The 15,994-nt window shown below is 35.6% G+C and overlaps 1 protein-coding gene across 1 annotated transcript; it reads right to left on the minus strand.

The window, feature by feature from the left end:
• Nucleotides 1-1,753: 1,753 nt before the first annotated feature.
• Nucleotides 1,754-9,913, minus strand: LOC309805472 (dual specificity protein kinase CLK4-like). The gene is made up of 8 exons (XM_082623376.1): nucleotides 9,745-9,913; nucleotides 9,486-9,652; nucleotides 9,185-9,279; nucleotides 8,555-8,684; nucleotides 5,691-5,773; nucleotides 2,800-2,879; nucleotides 1,987-2,077; nucleotides 1,754-1,903 (listed from the first exon to the last, which is right to left on the minus strand). Exons 1-8 carry the CDS (start codon nucleotides 9,909-9,911, stop codon nucleotides 1,763-1,765), a joined length of 954 nt encoding a protein of 317 aa, XP_082479502.1. The 5' UTR covers nucleotides 9,912-9,913; the 3' UTR covers nucleotides 1,754-1,762.
• Between the last annotated feature and the right edge of the window lie 6,081 nt (nucleotides 9,914-15,994).

Here is a 15,994-nt window from a genome sequence, read left to right on the forward strand (position 1 = left end):
AATAAAGGATGGCTGACTTCTGAATCTCTATAACGAGATTGCTGTGTTAAGGAAAAACCTTTTCTTTACATCAAATGCTCCTTTAAAACAACCTTATAACATATAACATAGTTGAACTATATGTGGACTGTATCAGAGGCCTAAGAATAATTTAGGCAGTGATTCTATGGCAAAACTTCTTTCAGCTCTCTTAAATTCCTAGTCAACGTCAGGAACATAGCTTTACTCTATGTGCAAATGCTACCAGCGGATCATGTAGAGAAACCCACTTGGTATCACCATTTGTCATACCAAAAAATTACATGCATCTTATGTTCAGAATACAGATGAAACTCAAATCTTTGGTAATGCACTTCAGAAATGGGAATACTTTTAACAAAAATCTTTATCTGGATAAGCAATCATGAATTCTACAACAAAAAATATTTTTACCTGGCAGACTGATCAATAGTTTTGGGTTTTTTTTTACTAAATTAACATTTACCATGTAGTTTTGTTTGTTTGTTTGTTTTTTGTTTTTTTGTGGTACACAGGCCTCTCACTGTTGTGGCCTCTCCCGTTGCGGAGCACAGGTTTCAGACGCGCAGGCTCAGGGGTCATGGCTCACAGGCCTAGGCGCTCCGCGGCATGTGGGATCTTCCTGGACCGGCGCACAAACCCGTGTCCCCTGCATCGGCAGGCGGACTCTCAACCACTGTGCCACTAGGGAAGCCCCTACCACTTAGTTTTTCATGTGTAAACAGGTAAGCAGAAAAAAATACCTACAGACAAACAAAAAGTTCATTATGTTAACCAATCAGGGTCTGGAAACTTCTGCAGTTTTCTTCCCAAGTGTTCTCCGATCAAATCATCTTTTTTTTTGTTTTCCAGTAAACAGTAACATAAATACAAATTGTTTAATAATAACCATAAAGTCTCATAGGCTGAGGTTTAAGTATTTATACTTCATATGGTAAGGAGACAGATATTGGACAATTTCTAGACTCCTGAAGATTTGGCATTAAAAACAAAAACCTCACTCATCAGAATTCCTATTTCTACGTTTGTGACTAACTACATAAATAACCATTGGAAAACAGGACTTTCCAAGCTAACTTTCCAGTTAGACTTTAATCTTAAACGAAGTGTGTATGTGGTTTTATTAATCTACTACAATGCACAAGTTGGATGTCTTTCCATGAATGCTACTTACCACCACTGACATCAACCAATGAAACAGAACACAATACTTACAATTTAATGAAATTCCAACAGCAAACAGTTCCTATGGGTTTTGGTTTCTAATACCTGCCTACCTAAAGTTAATAATACTTATTACCTGTTCAACAATTACAGAAAAATCTTTTAAAGTTAAGGAAAGTTTGAGGTAAATAAAGAATATTCATTTAAGAATGAAATAGTCAAGATTTCCTTTTACTCAAAAAAAACAAAAAACCAAACACAAAAATCACTTCCAAGAGTCAACCTCCATGTACAAAAAGGCAAGATCAATCACTGGACACAAAGGATATTCCAAAGGTCTTTAAAAATGGTAATTAATCTCAAAAAAGGAAAATTAATTTTAGCTTTTATATTTCATTCATTATCAAGACCATATTTGCTTAACAAGATAATTATGCGATTGATACAAAACATACAGCATTTACACTTAACTGTACAAAATAATTTAAGGTTTATAAAAATATTAGAATGTTTAGAGTTGACTGACACAGTCTTAAATCATCTCTTCTAGACAAGTATAGTAAGACCACTGATTTCCATTTTATTTCTTTTTTAATAAGTCAAAGAAAGGATGCTGCAATGCTTCATCCAAGGTAATTCTTTTCACTGGATCATATTCTAACATTCTTTGAATCAGGTCAAACAGTTTCTCATGTTCTTCATCATGACAGAGCATAAATTCCTGAGGGGAAAAATGACTTTGTTTAAGAAAGACAATAAAAAATAGTTAAAACAGGTTTTTTTTTTGTTTTTTTTTTGTTTTACCTTTAATGGTTTGCAGTGTCCCGTAATATATCTACCAGCAGAACTACGTTCCTCCCAATCTAGCTGATTATGATGAAAATACATCTGTTTCCTATAGGAAAGAGAAGTCTGGATTAAATTTTAAGAAAAAAAGAAACCCCAAACCCACATTCTTACCCTGCCCCAAACAGGGGATTGGGGGAAAAGATGGAACCATAGACATCTCTCTATATATACATAAACATACAATTTCTAAAAATCTCAGCAATAATTATATCGGATACCTTATATGGTATTTTTCCTAATCTTGTACCCTCTGAAGTTTTAGTATCCCACCTAAGTTGTACCATATGTGAAACAATGCCAGCTTCAAAAACAGAGGTTCCTAGATCCATTCCTGTAAATTCTGATTTCACTAGATCTGGAATGGGGCTAGAAATCGTTAACAATTCCCTGGATGACTTCTGCGGTGAAGCTATGTTTTGAAACCACTTATCGTATTCTTGTCCAAAGACGTACATGTGGTTTGCAACAGTCTGGAATTCAAATTTAGATAGGACTCCAAAATCAAGCTCTTTTTACTACTCTATGTATTATTTTTAAATCAACCTAGGAAAACATTTATGCAAAGGTTAACCTGAGTATAAAAACACCACTTTATTTACTGGATCACAAAGTAAATATTGCATTACTTTTCAAAAACTTGACTTCATGAAAAAGAATTCAAAATCTACAGTCTTTGGAATAAGCAATAACAACAAAGATGGGTTTTCTATAGTTTGAATATAGGCCACTGCATGTACCCAATAAGGACTTTAATCTTAAAAAGCATACCTTGTTTTCTGAATCATGTGTGTTGGTATGGGTCCTAATATACGTTCCATCATTGCCAGGTGTTCTTTATTATCATTAGTCTAAAAAATATAGGAAAAAGAAACTTAGCACTTTCCATTTCCCTACACGCACATAAAAGGATAACACAAGAAAACAGTGTGTCCGGGACTTCCCTGGTGGTCCAGTGGTAGAGAATACACCTTCCAATGCGGGGGACGTGGGTTCGCTCCCTGGTCGGGGAACTAAGATCCCACACGCTGCGGGGCAACTAAGCCTGCCCACCACAACAAGAGAGCCCGCGAGCCACAAACTACAGAGCCCACACACTCTGGAACCTGCACACTACAAGTGGAGAGAGAAAACCCACGTACCGCAGCAAGAGAGAAGCCCACGTGCTGGAATGAAGACCCAATGCAACCCCCCAAAAAAAGTAAATAAATAAATGTTAAGAAAAAAAAAGAAAATAGTGTTTCCATAAAAGGACTAGATTAGACAGCTATACAATTTATATTACACTCTACTTCAAAGATGGAATAAAACTGAATGAGCTACACTGATTGTCTGATTTCTGAAATGAATTGGTAAGGTTTGTAGAGCTGATTGAGGAACAACTTTTTAAGTATATTTTACTGAACTACAGTTGATTTACAATGTTCGAATAATTTGTTTAATGTAAAACAGAACAGTTTTCCTTATTTGTATTACTTGCACTGTTTAACTGAGGGATGACTGGGAAGATTACCAATAACCTGGCTACTCATTTTATCGGTTGCTTAACTAACCTCCATTACCCAATGGATAGCAACTTTGTAACACTAATCCTAGACAATAAAAATACAGTCCCAATAATTCTTACAACAAACTTGAGCTAGGAATGTGGGAACATAACTTTCAAAGAGGTTAAGATACTAGCTCAAGCTCATATAGCTCATCAATGAGGAAACCTGAGCTGTGAACCCAAGTCAAAACTCATATTCTTAAATTACACAGTAACAGAGCTTTGGCTAAAGTCGAATAAATTGTTAAACTAAATGGTACACTCCTAAGCAGAGGCTGGAAAGCTTCTTCTATAAAGGACCAGATAGTAAATATTTTAGGCTTGGATGGTCACAGATGGTCTCCACCACATATTCTTTTTCATTTTTTAAAGCAGGCATCAGATAGGATATAGTTTGCCAATCCTTGCTCTGAAGAGCAGAGTCTATGTGCAATGCTTTTTAAATCCATTAACTACTGTGCCTAGCACACTGCTTTCAAAATGTTCTTAAGTCATGACAGGAATAAATAATACAAGCTCCATTATCTTCAAAAAGTTCCTTAGTTGAAGACTATTTTGGAGGGTGGAATTAAAATATAAACCACATCTCAAACCAAAGTTAATAATCGACGCTTAAGGTCTCAGAATGATTTACAATCATAAAACCATCTGAAGGATTTTATATGTGTCAGAATGAAGAAAGCATGCACTGTGCTCAACTTTTTCCTTGACCCTATAGCTTACTACCACAAAACCAGACACCACCCCCTAGAAATGTCCGACAGCTATGTTCTAGATATCAAACTTGTCTACAAACTCAGAGTACTTTTAACAGATCTGTACGGAGTAGACAGAAGTTTGGTGAGGTGCCCCAGAGCGGCGAACACATATATTCTGCAACAGCCACCTAAGTGACTTATAATTCATCACAGCTTCCTCCCTCCTCATCCTGCATTGCCATAACCTCAAAGCAACCTTGACAGTATTAGCCAGGAACTTCCTAACCACCCTCACCCCATCCAACAACACACCTTGATCAAATCACAACCCTCTTAAAGTTCTCCAATGCTTACACCACTTGAAGCTTTCAAGACTTTTAGTTTTCCGACATAAGCAAAATTATGAGGAAAACAAGTAGAGACCTAAATAACATTTTCTCCTTTTTGTTCTGCCAAGTAAGCCAATAACTATTATCATTGCATAGAAAGAACATTTTAATACCAAAAAAAACAGGAGAGATAATTTCTAAATGAAAGCCAGAACGGCAACCCTACAAAATCATTTTCATTTTAGACCGGTCTACATTTGGAAACCACTGACTCCTAGGATAAAACAAATACCTTTCTATGGCAAACAAGTCCACTATGAATCAGTACTTGCCTACTGACACCATTTTCCTATTTATCCAAGACACTCCGGCAGCACTATTCATCCTTCCTCAACTAGAGTAGCTTCCTTTATGCCTCTTGCATTTATGAATACCATTTCTTCCTGATATGGCCATCACACACTCTAGTTTTCTGACAAACTCTTACTCTTCCTTATAGCTTGGATTAAACTCCCTATTCCTCAGTGATGCCTTCTCGAAGGAAACTTAACCGTTCACCTTTTCTGGGTTCCCTTCTACATTGTTCCATTATAGCAAGTATCATATTGTACTGTACGTTTTCCCATGTCTATCCTGTGTATGTCTTCCTTGAGGAGAGAGATGCTGTCTTTTCATTTTTATACACACAGTGCTTAGAAATGTGCCTAGGGTGTCATACATGCTTAATACAACTTACTGTTTCTGAATTCTTTTAATAAAAGTGCAACATAACCAGAGCTGAATTAAAACTGACCATAGTAACACTAATGTAAATTTATGAAGGAGCATCACAGTAAAATGGATCATAGGAAGTCAATATGAACCATGTGTTTAAAAGCTCCACATGCAGAATGAATTATGACCATTCACTGAGAGTAGTTCATTCAACTGTGGTTTTAGAGAAGGATGACTATTTTGCACATGGAAGTTTACATCTTAAGAATAATGACACTATGGCAACTTTCCAATATGGAAACCAAAACTTTAACATGCCTTTAACATTAAAGCTCATTATGAATCAGTAAGTAACATTTACTAAATACATACCTGAAAGACTGTGAAACCAAGGTAATATTCAATAAGAATGCAACCTATGCTCCAAACATCACATGGCTGAGACCAACCTAAAGCTATTTAAAAACAAAACCAAACATTTTATTAGGCAACAATTTTTAATTGCCAATACACAATATCTTTTCCTATGTGGGTGCTCTCTTTATATAGCCCATTTAGGAGAAGATGATAGTAAATTCAGGGTTTACATTTTTAGTTTTATACCAAACATGATTCAGTATGCTTTCAGAGTCCTCCATATCCTTGTATCAACTTACAGTATTTTAACCTGGGGGAGGAGGCATTTTATGGAAAGTAAGAGGGGTTAGCAAATAGTCCATAGTCTCTGAATTGCTTGTGCAATGAGGAGCACTGTTATACCCACTTAACGGTTGTTCTATGAAATTTTACATTTTATTAGTGCAAACATAGGTCAATAATTATCCTCAGAGTGTAATTACTAACCCCTTATCAATTACCATCAGCTTGATATCTGAGTTTATTTCTTCCATTAAAAGAAATAGTAGTGTCACCTAAATTATGTAAGAATTATAATGGATATTATAAGCAGTGTCACCCATAAGCAGAATTATACAGATATTTAAAGTTCACATAGAGAGGTATCTATATATGTTCTTTCAGGTTGTCTATACATGATCATATATACTTTCTCCTTCAGAATTCTCAATAGTAACATTATTCAGAAAAGAAAAAAACACCTAGCCTTAAGTCTCTATCTATTTAGAAAGGAAAAGAGTAAACCTAAACCATACAGATGTTTTAACCTTTTAAAGATTAAGTTTTTAATAAAAAAATAATGTACAAATAAAACCTACTTTAAAAGACATTTCAATTACTTTCAGCAACATTACTGAATTTAAAGACAAAGGAAGAAACAATATATTCAAGGAACTTGACTATGATTTAGCCATTTTTGTTAACCCTCATGGTACTTATCACTTGAACAAAAGGATAATGGAGCATGGTTTCTACTTACAGTAACACATACAAAATCTGCAAATGATAGAGCTTGGATCTAAGATGAAAGTTTTCTTTTCCAGCCACTCCTGTCTCCCAGTCCAGCTTTCTCCCAAGTGACTGTAAACTACCTCATTCTCTTATGGCTCAGCTCTCATACTCTTTGGAATTTCACATCATTCACTTTGACCAACTTCTGTTTACTACCAACACCCAAGACATGAGACCAACTGCCCTCCTCAGTGGTGGCACCTGACAACATCTTCCTCTTCAACCTAATTCTGCCTTAATCCTCAGGAGTAACACTTCACAAACACACAAAGAACCCTTCTAATCTTCCCATCTGTTCATTTCTTTTCCTAAACACCAATAACCCCAATTTCAGATTTATATCAACTATCCCCAGCCTGGCCACACATGGGACTGTATTATTACTAAGAATCACTGTATCTTACGCAATCTAGGAGGAGGCCATTAACTAACTGTAAGATACACCACTGTTTTATGAACCAATAACCAAGAAAAAATGCTGTTTTGTCTTATGTTTCCTCACATGTTAAAATGTGGAGAAAAATCTTCTTCTTAAAATTGATAAAACACAGCAAGTTATCTCTTTTTAAGCTCTGAAAATACCTATCTATCTGTCCACAATCTCCTCCCACACTCTTTTCTTTTACCTTCATTGCAGGCTTCAGTCCTCAACCATGAATACACTTTCTAAACTACTGCAACATAGCAGCTCCTTTCAGACCATACTAAGCAGAAATCCTAGTAACATCAATCTCAAAGATGAGCTCCAAACCTGTGCTATCCTATGTGGTAGCCACTAGCCACATGTGGTTATTTAAATCTAAAAGTTTAATTAATTTAAAATTCAGTTCCTCAGTCACACTGGCTATACTGAAAGTACACAGTAGTCTACGTGTGGCTACTAATGGCTACCATGTTGGATAGTGCAGATATACAACATTTCTATCATCATGGAAAGTTCTACTAGCCAGCACTACAAACTATTCTTAATTTCCTGTCCCTTTTACTAATTCTTTACTCTAGGTAAACATCATTAGTTTGCTTTCACACTCATATTCTCAACTACCCAGTCCTCTTCGACAAAAGGTAAAAAGTGGAAAAGACTGATTCCACAAAGATGTTTTACTAGCCAACCTCGGTTGAAACTTACTTTTGGCAAAGTAATATGCTTATACCATTTAACTATCTCCCAATATCACCTGATCTGAATTTTTCCCACTGTCTCCAAGCCCCCAAATCCATCCCTGACTTCCTTGCTCTATCAACATGACTCGGTCTCGAACTTTTAAATTTTGAGGCATAAGATGCGCTCTCCCTCACTGAGTTCCCTTTTATTAATATTGAAAAACCCTGCACCTTAACTAATTTTCCTTTCCATGCTTTCCCATGTCAAAGATGATCAAAGAAGCTCTCCTCTTAGACTAGCCCCTCTTTCTTCTCCTCTTAACCTCCATCCACCCTACATCTAGACGTCTGCCAGCCAAATCTTTAGCATTTTCACCAGCACCATGCTTTGTGATGAGACGAAAAGAGGTGCCCACATCGCTTCAAAATCACACTGCTGTCATGGACTTAGCCAATACAGCTTGTTCTCTTATGATCTTGTAAGACTGACTTGTTCAAAAAGAACCACCACCTGGAATATCTTTACAGATGATATCACATTTTTCCCACTCAGGAAAATTATTTATAGCAATGTCCAGACAGCTTTTATGAAAACAGAAAACATTTTCTGTACACTGCTAAGAAAATTACAGCTATCCCCCAACTACCTGCCCCCCAATAAAACCTATAGAGAACAAAAAATCTCTTTTTCAATTAAAATATCAGGAAGTCTGGTATCTACTAACCCAAAATGACCTCTGGAGCTCTGTAATGCCGTGTAGATACCACAGTGCTATGATGTTCATCATCGTATGTTGCACTTCCTAAGTCAACAATTTTGACATCTGTGTTTTTCAGTGTGCGTTCATCACATTTCTAGAGATACAGTTAAGTAAACACAAAGATCAATAAAGATATGAAATATTTTATAGCACTATCCAAAAGGCTTGCACATGAATTCTCTTTTTGATTTTCAAAATAACCCCATGAGAAAGGCAAAGGATTACCCTTTTTGGGTTAAACGTCAGGATATAATAAGCCTCAAAGGTAAAATTCCTCATCCAAGGATCACCAAGCTAAATTAATTTTAAAGACAACTACCAAAATTAAAACAAGTGTAACTTACCATTTTTGGTTTTTTTTTTTTTTTTTTTTTTTTTTTTTTTTTTTTTTTTTCTTTTTGCTGTATGCGGGCCTCTCACTGTTGTGGCCTCTCCCGTTGCGGAGCACAGGCTCCGGATGCGCAGGCCCAGCGGCCATGGCTCACGGGCCCAGCCGCTCCGCGGCATATGGGATCCTCCCAGACCGGGGCACGAACCCGTATCCCCTGCATCGGCAGGCGGACTCTCAACCACTGCGCCACCAGGGAGGCCCTCCATTTTTGAATTATACTTGACTACATAGTCAGACTCCACAAATAAAATATTTTCAGGCTTCAGATCTGTATGGGTTAATTTATTATGATGCAAAACTACAAAAGAACAAAAAGACATTATTAGTTTCACTTACAAATTTAATCTGTACCAGGGGAAAGGAGAATTAGTAGTAGAGGTAGGGATCAAAAGTGGTTTCATCTTTACTTGCAACGTGCATTTTTAGTGACAATGGTTTGATATGTTGCTTGTCCAATAAAACCTTTAATTGACTGGTATTTAAAAATTTAACAAGTATACTTACAATTTACTGACTGACAGATCTGATATGCCATTTGCCTGATATGGTCAATTTGAAATGGCAGAAAGCTATTTTCTTTAATGAAATCATAGGTACTAAGTCCCAGGAGTTCGAACACAATACAAATATGACCATGATGATCAAACCATTCTAGCATCTGGACACATCGGCTGAAACAGATCAGAATACAAATAATTCAGTTCACAGAATTCTGATTATTTCATGTAACATAATGGATCACAGTTCCAAGTTTCTTACTTACAAGACATTATTGGGATCAGTACTATTTAAATGCTCCAATACTTTGATTTCTGAATGAGCTGCTTCACGATACGGTCCCACATTTTTTGTGATTTTCACTGCTACATGTATGCCACCCCTTAAAAACAAAATGAAAATGGTAAATGTACAGAAGGGCGTTGAAGACATGTATCCTCTAAAGCAGCTGTCACCAACCTTTTTGGCACCAGGGACCGGTTTCATGGAAGACAAGTTTTCCATGGTTTTGAGGGGAGGGTGTGATGGTTCAGGTGGTAATGCAAGCTATGGTGAGCAGCAGATGAAGTTTCACTCGCTCGCCCACTGCTCACCTCCTGCTGTTAGGCCCAGTTCCTACCAGTCCACGGCCCAGGGGTTGGGGACCCCTGCTCTAAAGCATCATCTTGTTAAGTACCAATCACTCTATGCTATTTTCCTAAAATAATCTTTCAGGGTATATTATAGCAGATCTATAAACATTTTTTCAAAACATTTTGACAAAATATACATTATACAGAGTGATGATTTCTCTTAATACTTAAGAACGTTAATGTTTTTTTCCAAAAGTTTAAATTGACCTAGATTTTATAAGTAGTTTTTTTTTAAAAAAGGATAAAAATATAAACCTTGAAGATACTACTGCTGAAAACATTCACTCATTCGCCAGGCTAGACCGAATGTGCCAGATGTTGCATTGGAATCACTGTTAAAAAGAGCTTGTCCCATGTACCTCACAGTCTAATGGAAAAGACAGACACTTGAACAACTTATCATTAGGTTAGAAGTGCCTGGTATAAGGAATAGAGAGAAGAAAGAACCTAACCATCAGAGTTAGGGGAGGTCAGACTTCTTCAGAGAAGAAAGACAACTATCAGTTTGTTAGATAATTCTGGCAAAGGAGACACCAGCAATAAGTCATCAAGCCAAAAAAATGTTTAGTGCATTCACGGATGCCAAGAGGTATAAATAGCAACAATGTAGGGCAGCGTGTTTTAGACCGGGGCATCTGTAGTACTTCCTAAAAAGTACAGAGGGAATTCCCTGGTGGTCCAGTGGCTTAAGACATGAGCTTTCACTGCCGTGGGCCCAGGTTCAATCCCTGGTCGAGGAGCTGAGATCCCGCAAGCCATGTGGTGCGGCCAAAAAAAAAAAAAAAAGCCGTAAATGATTTTGAGGAAAAGGATTTCCAAATCTTCAGCTTCCTTCTGTCCTCTTTTCTAAACCTGATCTTCTTGAATACAAGCCAGCAGTCAACCCTGCATTTTTCACTATGGCCTTCCCACATTACAAAAGAGAACCCCATGCACGTGAAATTAATATGGCAAGGTTTGTGCCCCAGGCTGTTTATAAAAAAGAAAAAAAAATTCTTTGAGGCAAAAATTTTTCTAGTGGCTGGATAGCAAACCTATTCCGAACTCATTTCTTTTGACAAGGTCCCAGTGAAGTTGTGGGCTGATATATAATCATCAAACTAAATTTTTAATGATTTATCTCCCTATGATGTATAGCATATATCTCAAGACTTAAAAGAATTACTATAAAACTGATGTGACAAAACTTCTTCTAGTCTCATCTATTTCATCATATGGACAAGTTTTCTAACTGCTAATAAGCTATAAAAATGAACAGTGCTAATAGCTATAAAAATGAAAAATGGATAATGGTGTTAGCTAATGCTACTATAGTAATCATATTGCAGTATATAAATGTTCAAACCAACGTTATATACCTTAAACTTATAAGCTTTCATATTACTTGTCAATTAAAAAAAAAGAAAAATGGAAACTTAATGTTAAAACAGTAAGATTTATCTATGGACACATGAACTCATTTTTTTAAAGGCCCCAACCATCTCGATAAAAGATATATTTACAATTACATTGTATGTTTTAGGTCTAATAAGTATCAAAATTTGTAACAGATTTGTACTTGATCAATTGAATACTCTTCATTGGAATATCTCAAATACTCAAGTCTTGGAACCTCAAGAAATTTTTAAAAGACCTCAATGGGACAACTAGTGAAATGTGAATCAGGTTGTAGATAAGCTGGCAAAACTTGAAAATACATATAACATGTAAATATAGAGAATGATTAAACACTGTAAAATGTTAACATTTGTGGAATCTGGGTGAAGAATAGATGGGAATTCTTAGCAACTTTCCTAAGTCAAAGTATTTCAAAATATCTTAAAATTTTACTTTATGTTCACATTTTTGTCATAGAGAGGAAAGGGTGATAATAAAAGACACTTAGGATAATATTCTTTATGAAAAGTGAAGTAAAAGTTAAGTTCAAGATAAAGCATTTCTAAGTATTCAAGAAAAGTTTGTTCATGGATGACAGGAGGTATCAAGCTGTTGTATTTAGATTCCCCCAAACATATTTAGAAAGAGAGATATGTTTTTTTAAAAAAAATCACCATTTACAATAAGCTGGAAATTACATCCTCAACTATTTTATGATGAAAAGTATAGATGTCAATTTAGAAATGTGCAGTTTCCACTAAACTGTTGTAAGACGTTCACTTACAAAAAAATTTGCAACCGCAGAATAGAGATCCTAGAGGAAAACATGAAAACGAAGCAGAGAGGGTCAAATAACAAAAAGTTTAGTATAACTCATTAAAGAATCTGGACTTTATTCTGTAGGCTTCAAGTAATATAATTTTTTTATAGTTTGAGAAGCTAACCCTAACGTGCAAATATTATCCTTTGGAAATAAAAGTTTTTGAACCAAGAAGATTAGACATGCTAATTTATTGTCTCTGCAATTCAAAAGTAGGGTAAAGCACTCCAAATCTCTTATAGAAAGCTAAGGACCTAAGTTCTGGGAAAGTCTTCACTTGAACACTGACATTAATTTCCATGAACTCCATCTGATAAACATTTTCAGCATTCTTGGTCAAAATCCATACTTATGGTAAATAAATCGTACACAGTTCAAGAACTTCTGAATACTTATACCTCCCAGGAAAACACATAGCTACCACTTAAATTCCATTTCATCTAAATTATGGATCCTTCTCCACCAAAAATATCAGAATGTTCAAAAAAGAAAAACAACAAACTTACATGCCATGATCAAGGCACTCTACAACTCTGCCAAAGGTCCCTTCTCCCAAAGTGTTCACGATTTCATCTAAAGTGAGGGGGGAGAAAGAAGTGTAAGTACCTGAGTACAAATTATCAGTTATTCAAATAATGAATGCTTAAGTGTGGAATTTTTTCAAATGCTCTCTATTAAAGCATAATTAACGTTCCAGCCCTCAAATTATTTTATTTTCAGATGCTACAAAAACAATGTAGATAGCTATCTTTCTTACTCTAATCTCAAATTCCACTGATTATTTTGGAACTTTAGAGTAGAAATATTTAAACTCTATAGAAAAGAAGAAATACAAAAGAACAACAAACAAACCCACAAAAAACAAAACAAAAAAGCAATGAAGAGTTCTTTAGCCCCCCGCTGACAAACTATTCTTAAAAAGATTATTCTGTCTGCAAAGTTTAAAAAGTGTTGAAAAATATTCTATACATCTTGCTTTTAGAACGGCTCCACTTTGACAGATAAGGTGACCCTCTTCATCATCTTCTATACTCCTGGATCTTTTCCTTTGGTGGCTCTTCTGGAACGGCAAGTGGGCAGCACCAAGATCGTCCAGCCAATCAATATAGCAGAGTGAATTCAGGGCAGAATACGCAATTCATTCAGCGGGGAGATATTCAGGCATTCAGATAAGAACCAGGCCACGAAGAGTTGGCAGGAGCAATTTCAAATTCAGTCCCCAGAGATTCACAGGACACAGTTTATGTTACAGAAGAAAAACATGGCAAGATTTTCAGATAAGTTACTTAAAGTGGCAATAGAAAAAACAACACAATTGTCTCTAAAACACTGACTTAATTGAAGTCTGAAATTTAAAGAATGCAACGTCATGATCTATTAATCTCGTTATAAACTAGCCTATGCTGTGAGTTGAGATGTCTAGTTTGTCAGGAAAATGTTTTAAAACGTCAAGATTAGCTCAAATTGATACTTAGCAATATTTTTAAACATACTTATTAAAATAAAAGGGGAAAATAAAGGCTAATGTCAATGTTTGATCTAATCAATGATAGTTCTACTGAAGAAAACTTGGGGAGGAAAATAATAATTCATAGTTTACTGCAAACAAGTGAAGATTCACGAGTGTAAAAAAAAAGGCAGGCTTTCTGGACAATAATTTCCCCTTCAGCACCCACTTTCAGAACTCCAATGGAACTAATTGCAGATTGTGCTATACACAGGGTAAGTATCCACCAGTGCAACTTTCTACATTTGTCTCCAAGTACTGGGAAAGGGGTTTCTTTTAAAGTAAAAAATGTTTAAGATGAAAGAAAAGATGGGTGCTTCATCTTTTCGTATGATTATGTTATAAAAGATAAAAATATTTTTAACATTAAAATCAAGAACCTCATGATCTGGTCTGCAGAAAATGAGTAAATGTGGGCAAATGAGGACTAACTAATAAATGCAGATTAGTTGTAAGAATTTGGAAGTTTCCTTTAAGGATTCAAGTAATATAAACACAATTATATTCATATAGTATTATAAACTTTTTCAAACTTATTGGCTCAGTAAGAGCTTTTACACACAAATAAGTATCCACCCAAAATAAAAACAAAATCAATCATACCGAACGTGACTGATTACTTGAACATTGTCTATTACGCTTCCTTTTAGGACTGCTTCTCCAGCTTCGGACTGAAGATTTACTGCAGTGGATTCGATAACTGCTTTCAACGTCTCTGTGATAACGTCTAGGAACACATCTTTTGCAGTAATCATTTCTGTATTCATCAATGTTAGGAACATATATTTTGCAGTAGTCATTTCTGTATTCATCAATGTTAGGAACGTATATTTTGCAGTAGTCATTTCTGTATTCATCAATGTTAGGAACGTATCTTTTGCAGTAGTCATTTCTGTATTCATCAATGTTAGGAACGTATATTTTGCAGTAGTCATTTCTGTATTCATCAATGTTAGGAACGTATCGTTTGCAGTAGTCATTTCTGTATTCATCAATGTTAGGAACGTATCTTTTGCAGTAGTCATTTCTGTATTCATCAATGTTAGGAACGTATCTTTTGCAGTAGTCATTTCTGTATTCATCAATGTTAGGAACGTATCTTTTGCAGTAGTCATTTCTGTATTCATCAATGTTAAGAACATATCTTTTGCAGTAGTCATTTCTGTATTCAGCAATGTTAAGAACATATCTTTTGCAGTAGTCATTTCTGTATTCAGCCATGTATCTCCGGTACTGATAATATCTCTCATTCAAGAACCTTGCTTCTAAATAATGACTGCAAACACATTAAAGGATTTAAAATTACTCTCTTCATTCTAGAACGCTTTAACGTTTAACCACATTTAACGTGGTTAAAATAAAACATTCTCTCAAGAATTCCTGGTTTCAACAGCTAACTCAATAAAAGAAAAAAATACAAATTGATGAATTAGAACTTATACTTAACTCACAAAACTTAAATAATTTTACTTTAACCAACAAGCAAATGGGTACATATATCTCTATTAATATATACTGCTATGAAGGAACAAACCTTGGGTCAAATCATTCAACATATTCAGTGTTTACTTGATTAAGTGTCCCTTTACCTTCTGGTGAAAGTTAAGACCAAAAATTCACAAAACTGCTCTTCTGAAATTCATCAATCTTATGATATATGCATCTGTAACTAAGCTCTCTTCCTTTTTGCAGAGCCACACACAACATGAGGCAGGCAAAACAGGATTCCTTTCCTTCTTAATGTAAGTTAGGTATCTCTGGCACACAGAGTTCTTTCACAAAAGGTATATTAGAGCTAAAAGGAATCTTAAATATATTTCAGGCCTTTCATTTTACAGATGACTACACTGAGATCCCTAGAAGGAAAACGATTTGCCATGGTTGTAGAGCACATTCTAAATCCTATTGTATGTGCCAGTATTATTATACACACCACCTATTCCATCTCCTCTCCTCTATTTCGAGCTTCCTGTATCTTTCTGAGAAATAGTCAACACAGTTTTTGAACGCTGCTTCATGTGCCAAAAATATCCAAAATATATGCCCCTCAAATGAGAAAACGTTCTTGTAATTGCTTGCTTAGGATTTCCCAACCCCCTACTTCCCTTTGCATTTTGAATTTCCTGTCACTCCTGCTTGTGAAATAAACAAGAATTCAGGGAAAACAGCATCATCTGGT

This window comes from Mesoplodon mirus (assembly GCF_964341445.2).
Source record: "Mesoplodon mirus genome assembly, chromosome: 5".
NCBI classification, from domain to species: Eukaryota; Metazoa; Chordata; class Mammalia; order Artiodactyla; family Ziphiidae; genus Mesoplodon; species Mesoplodon mirus.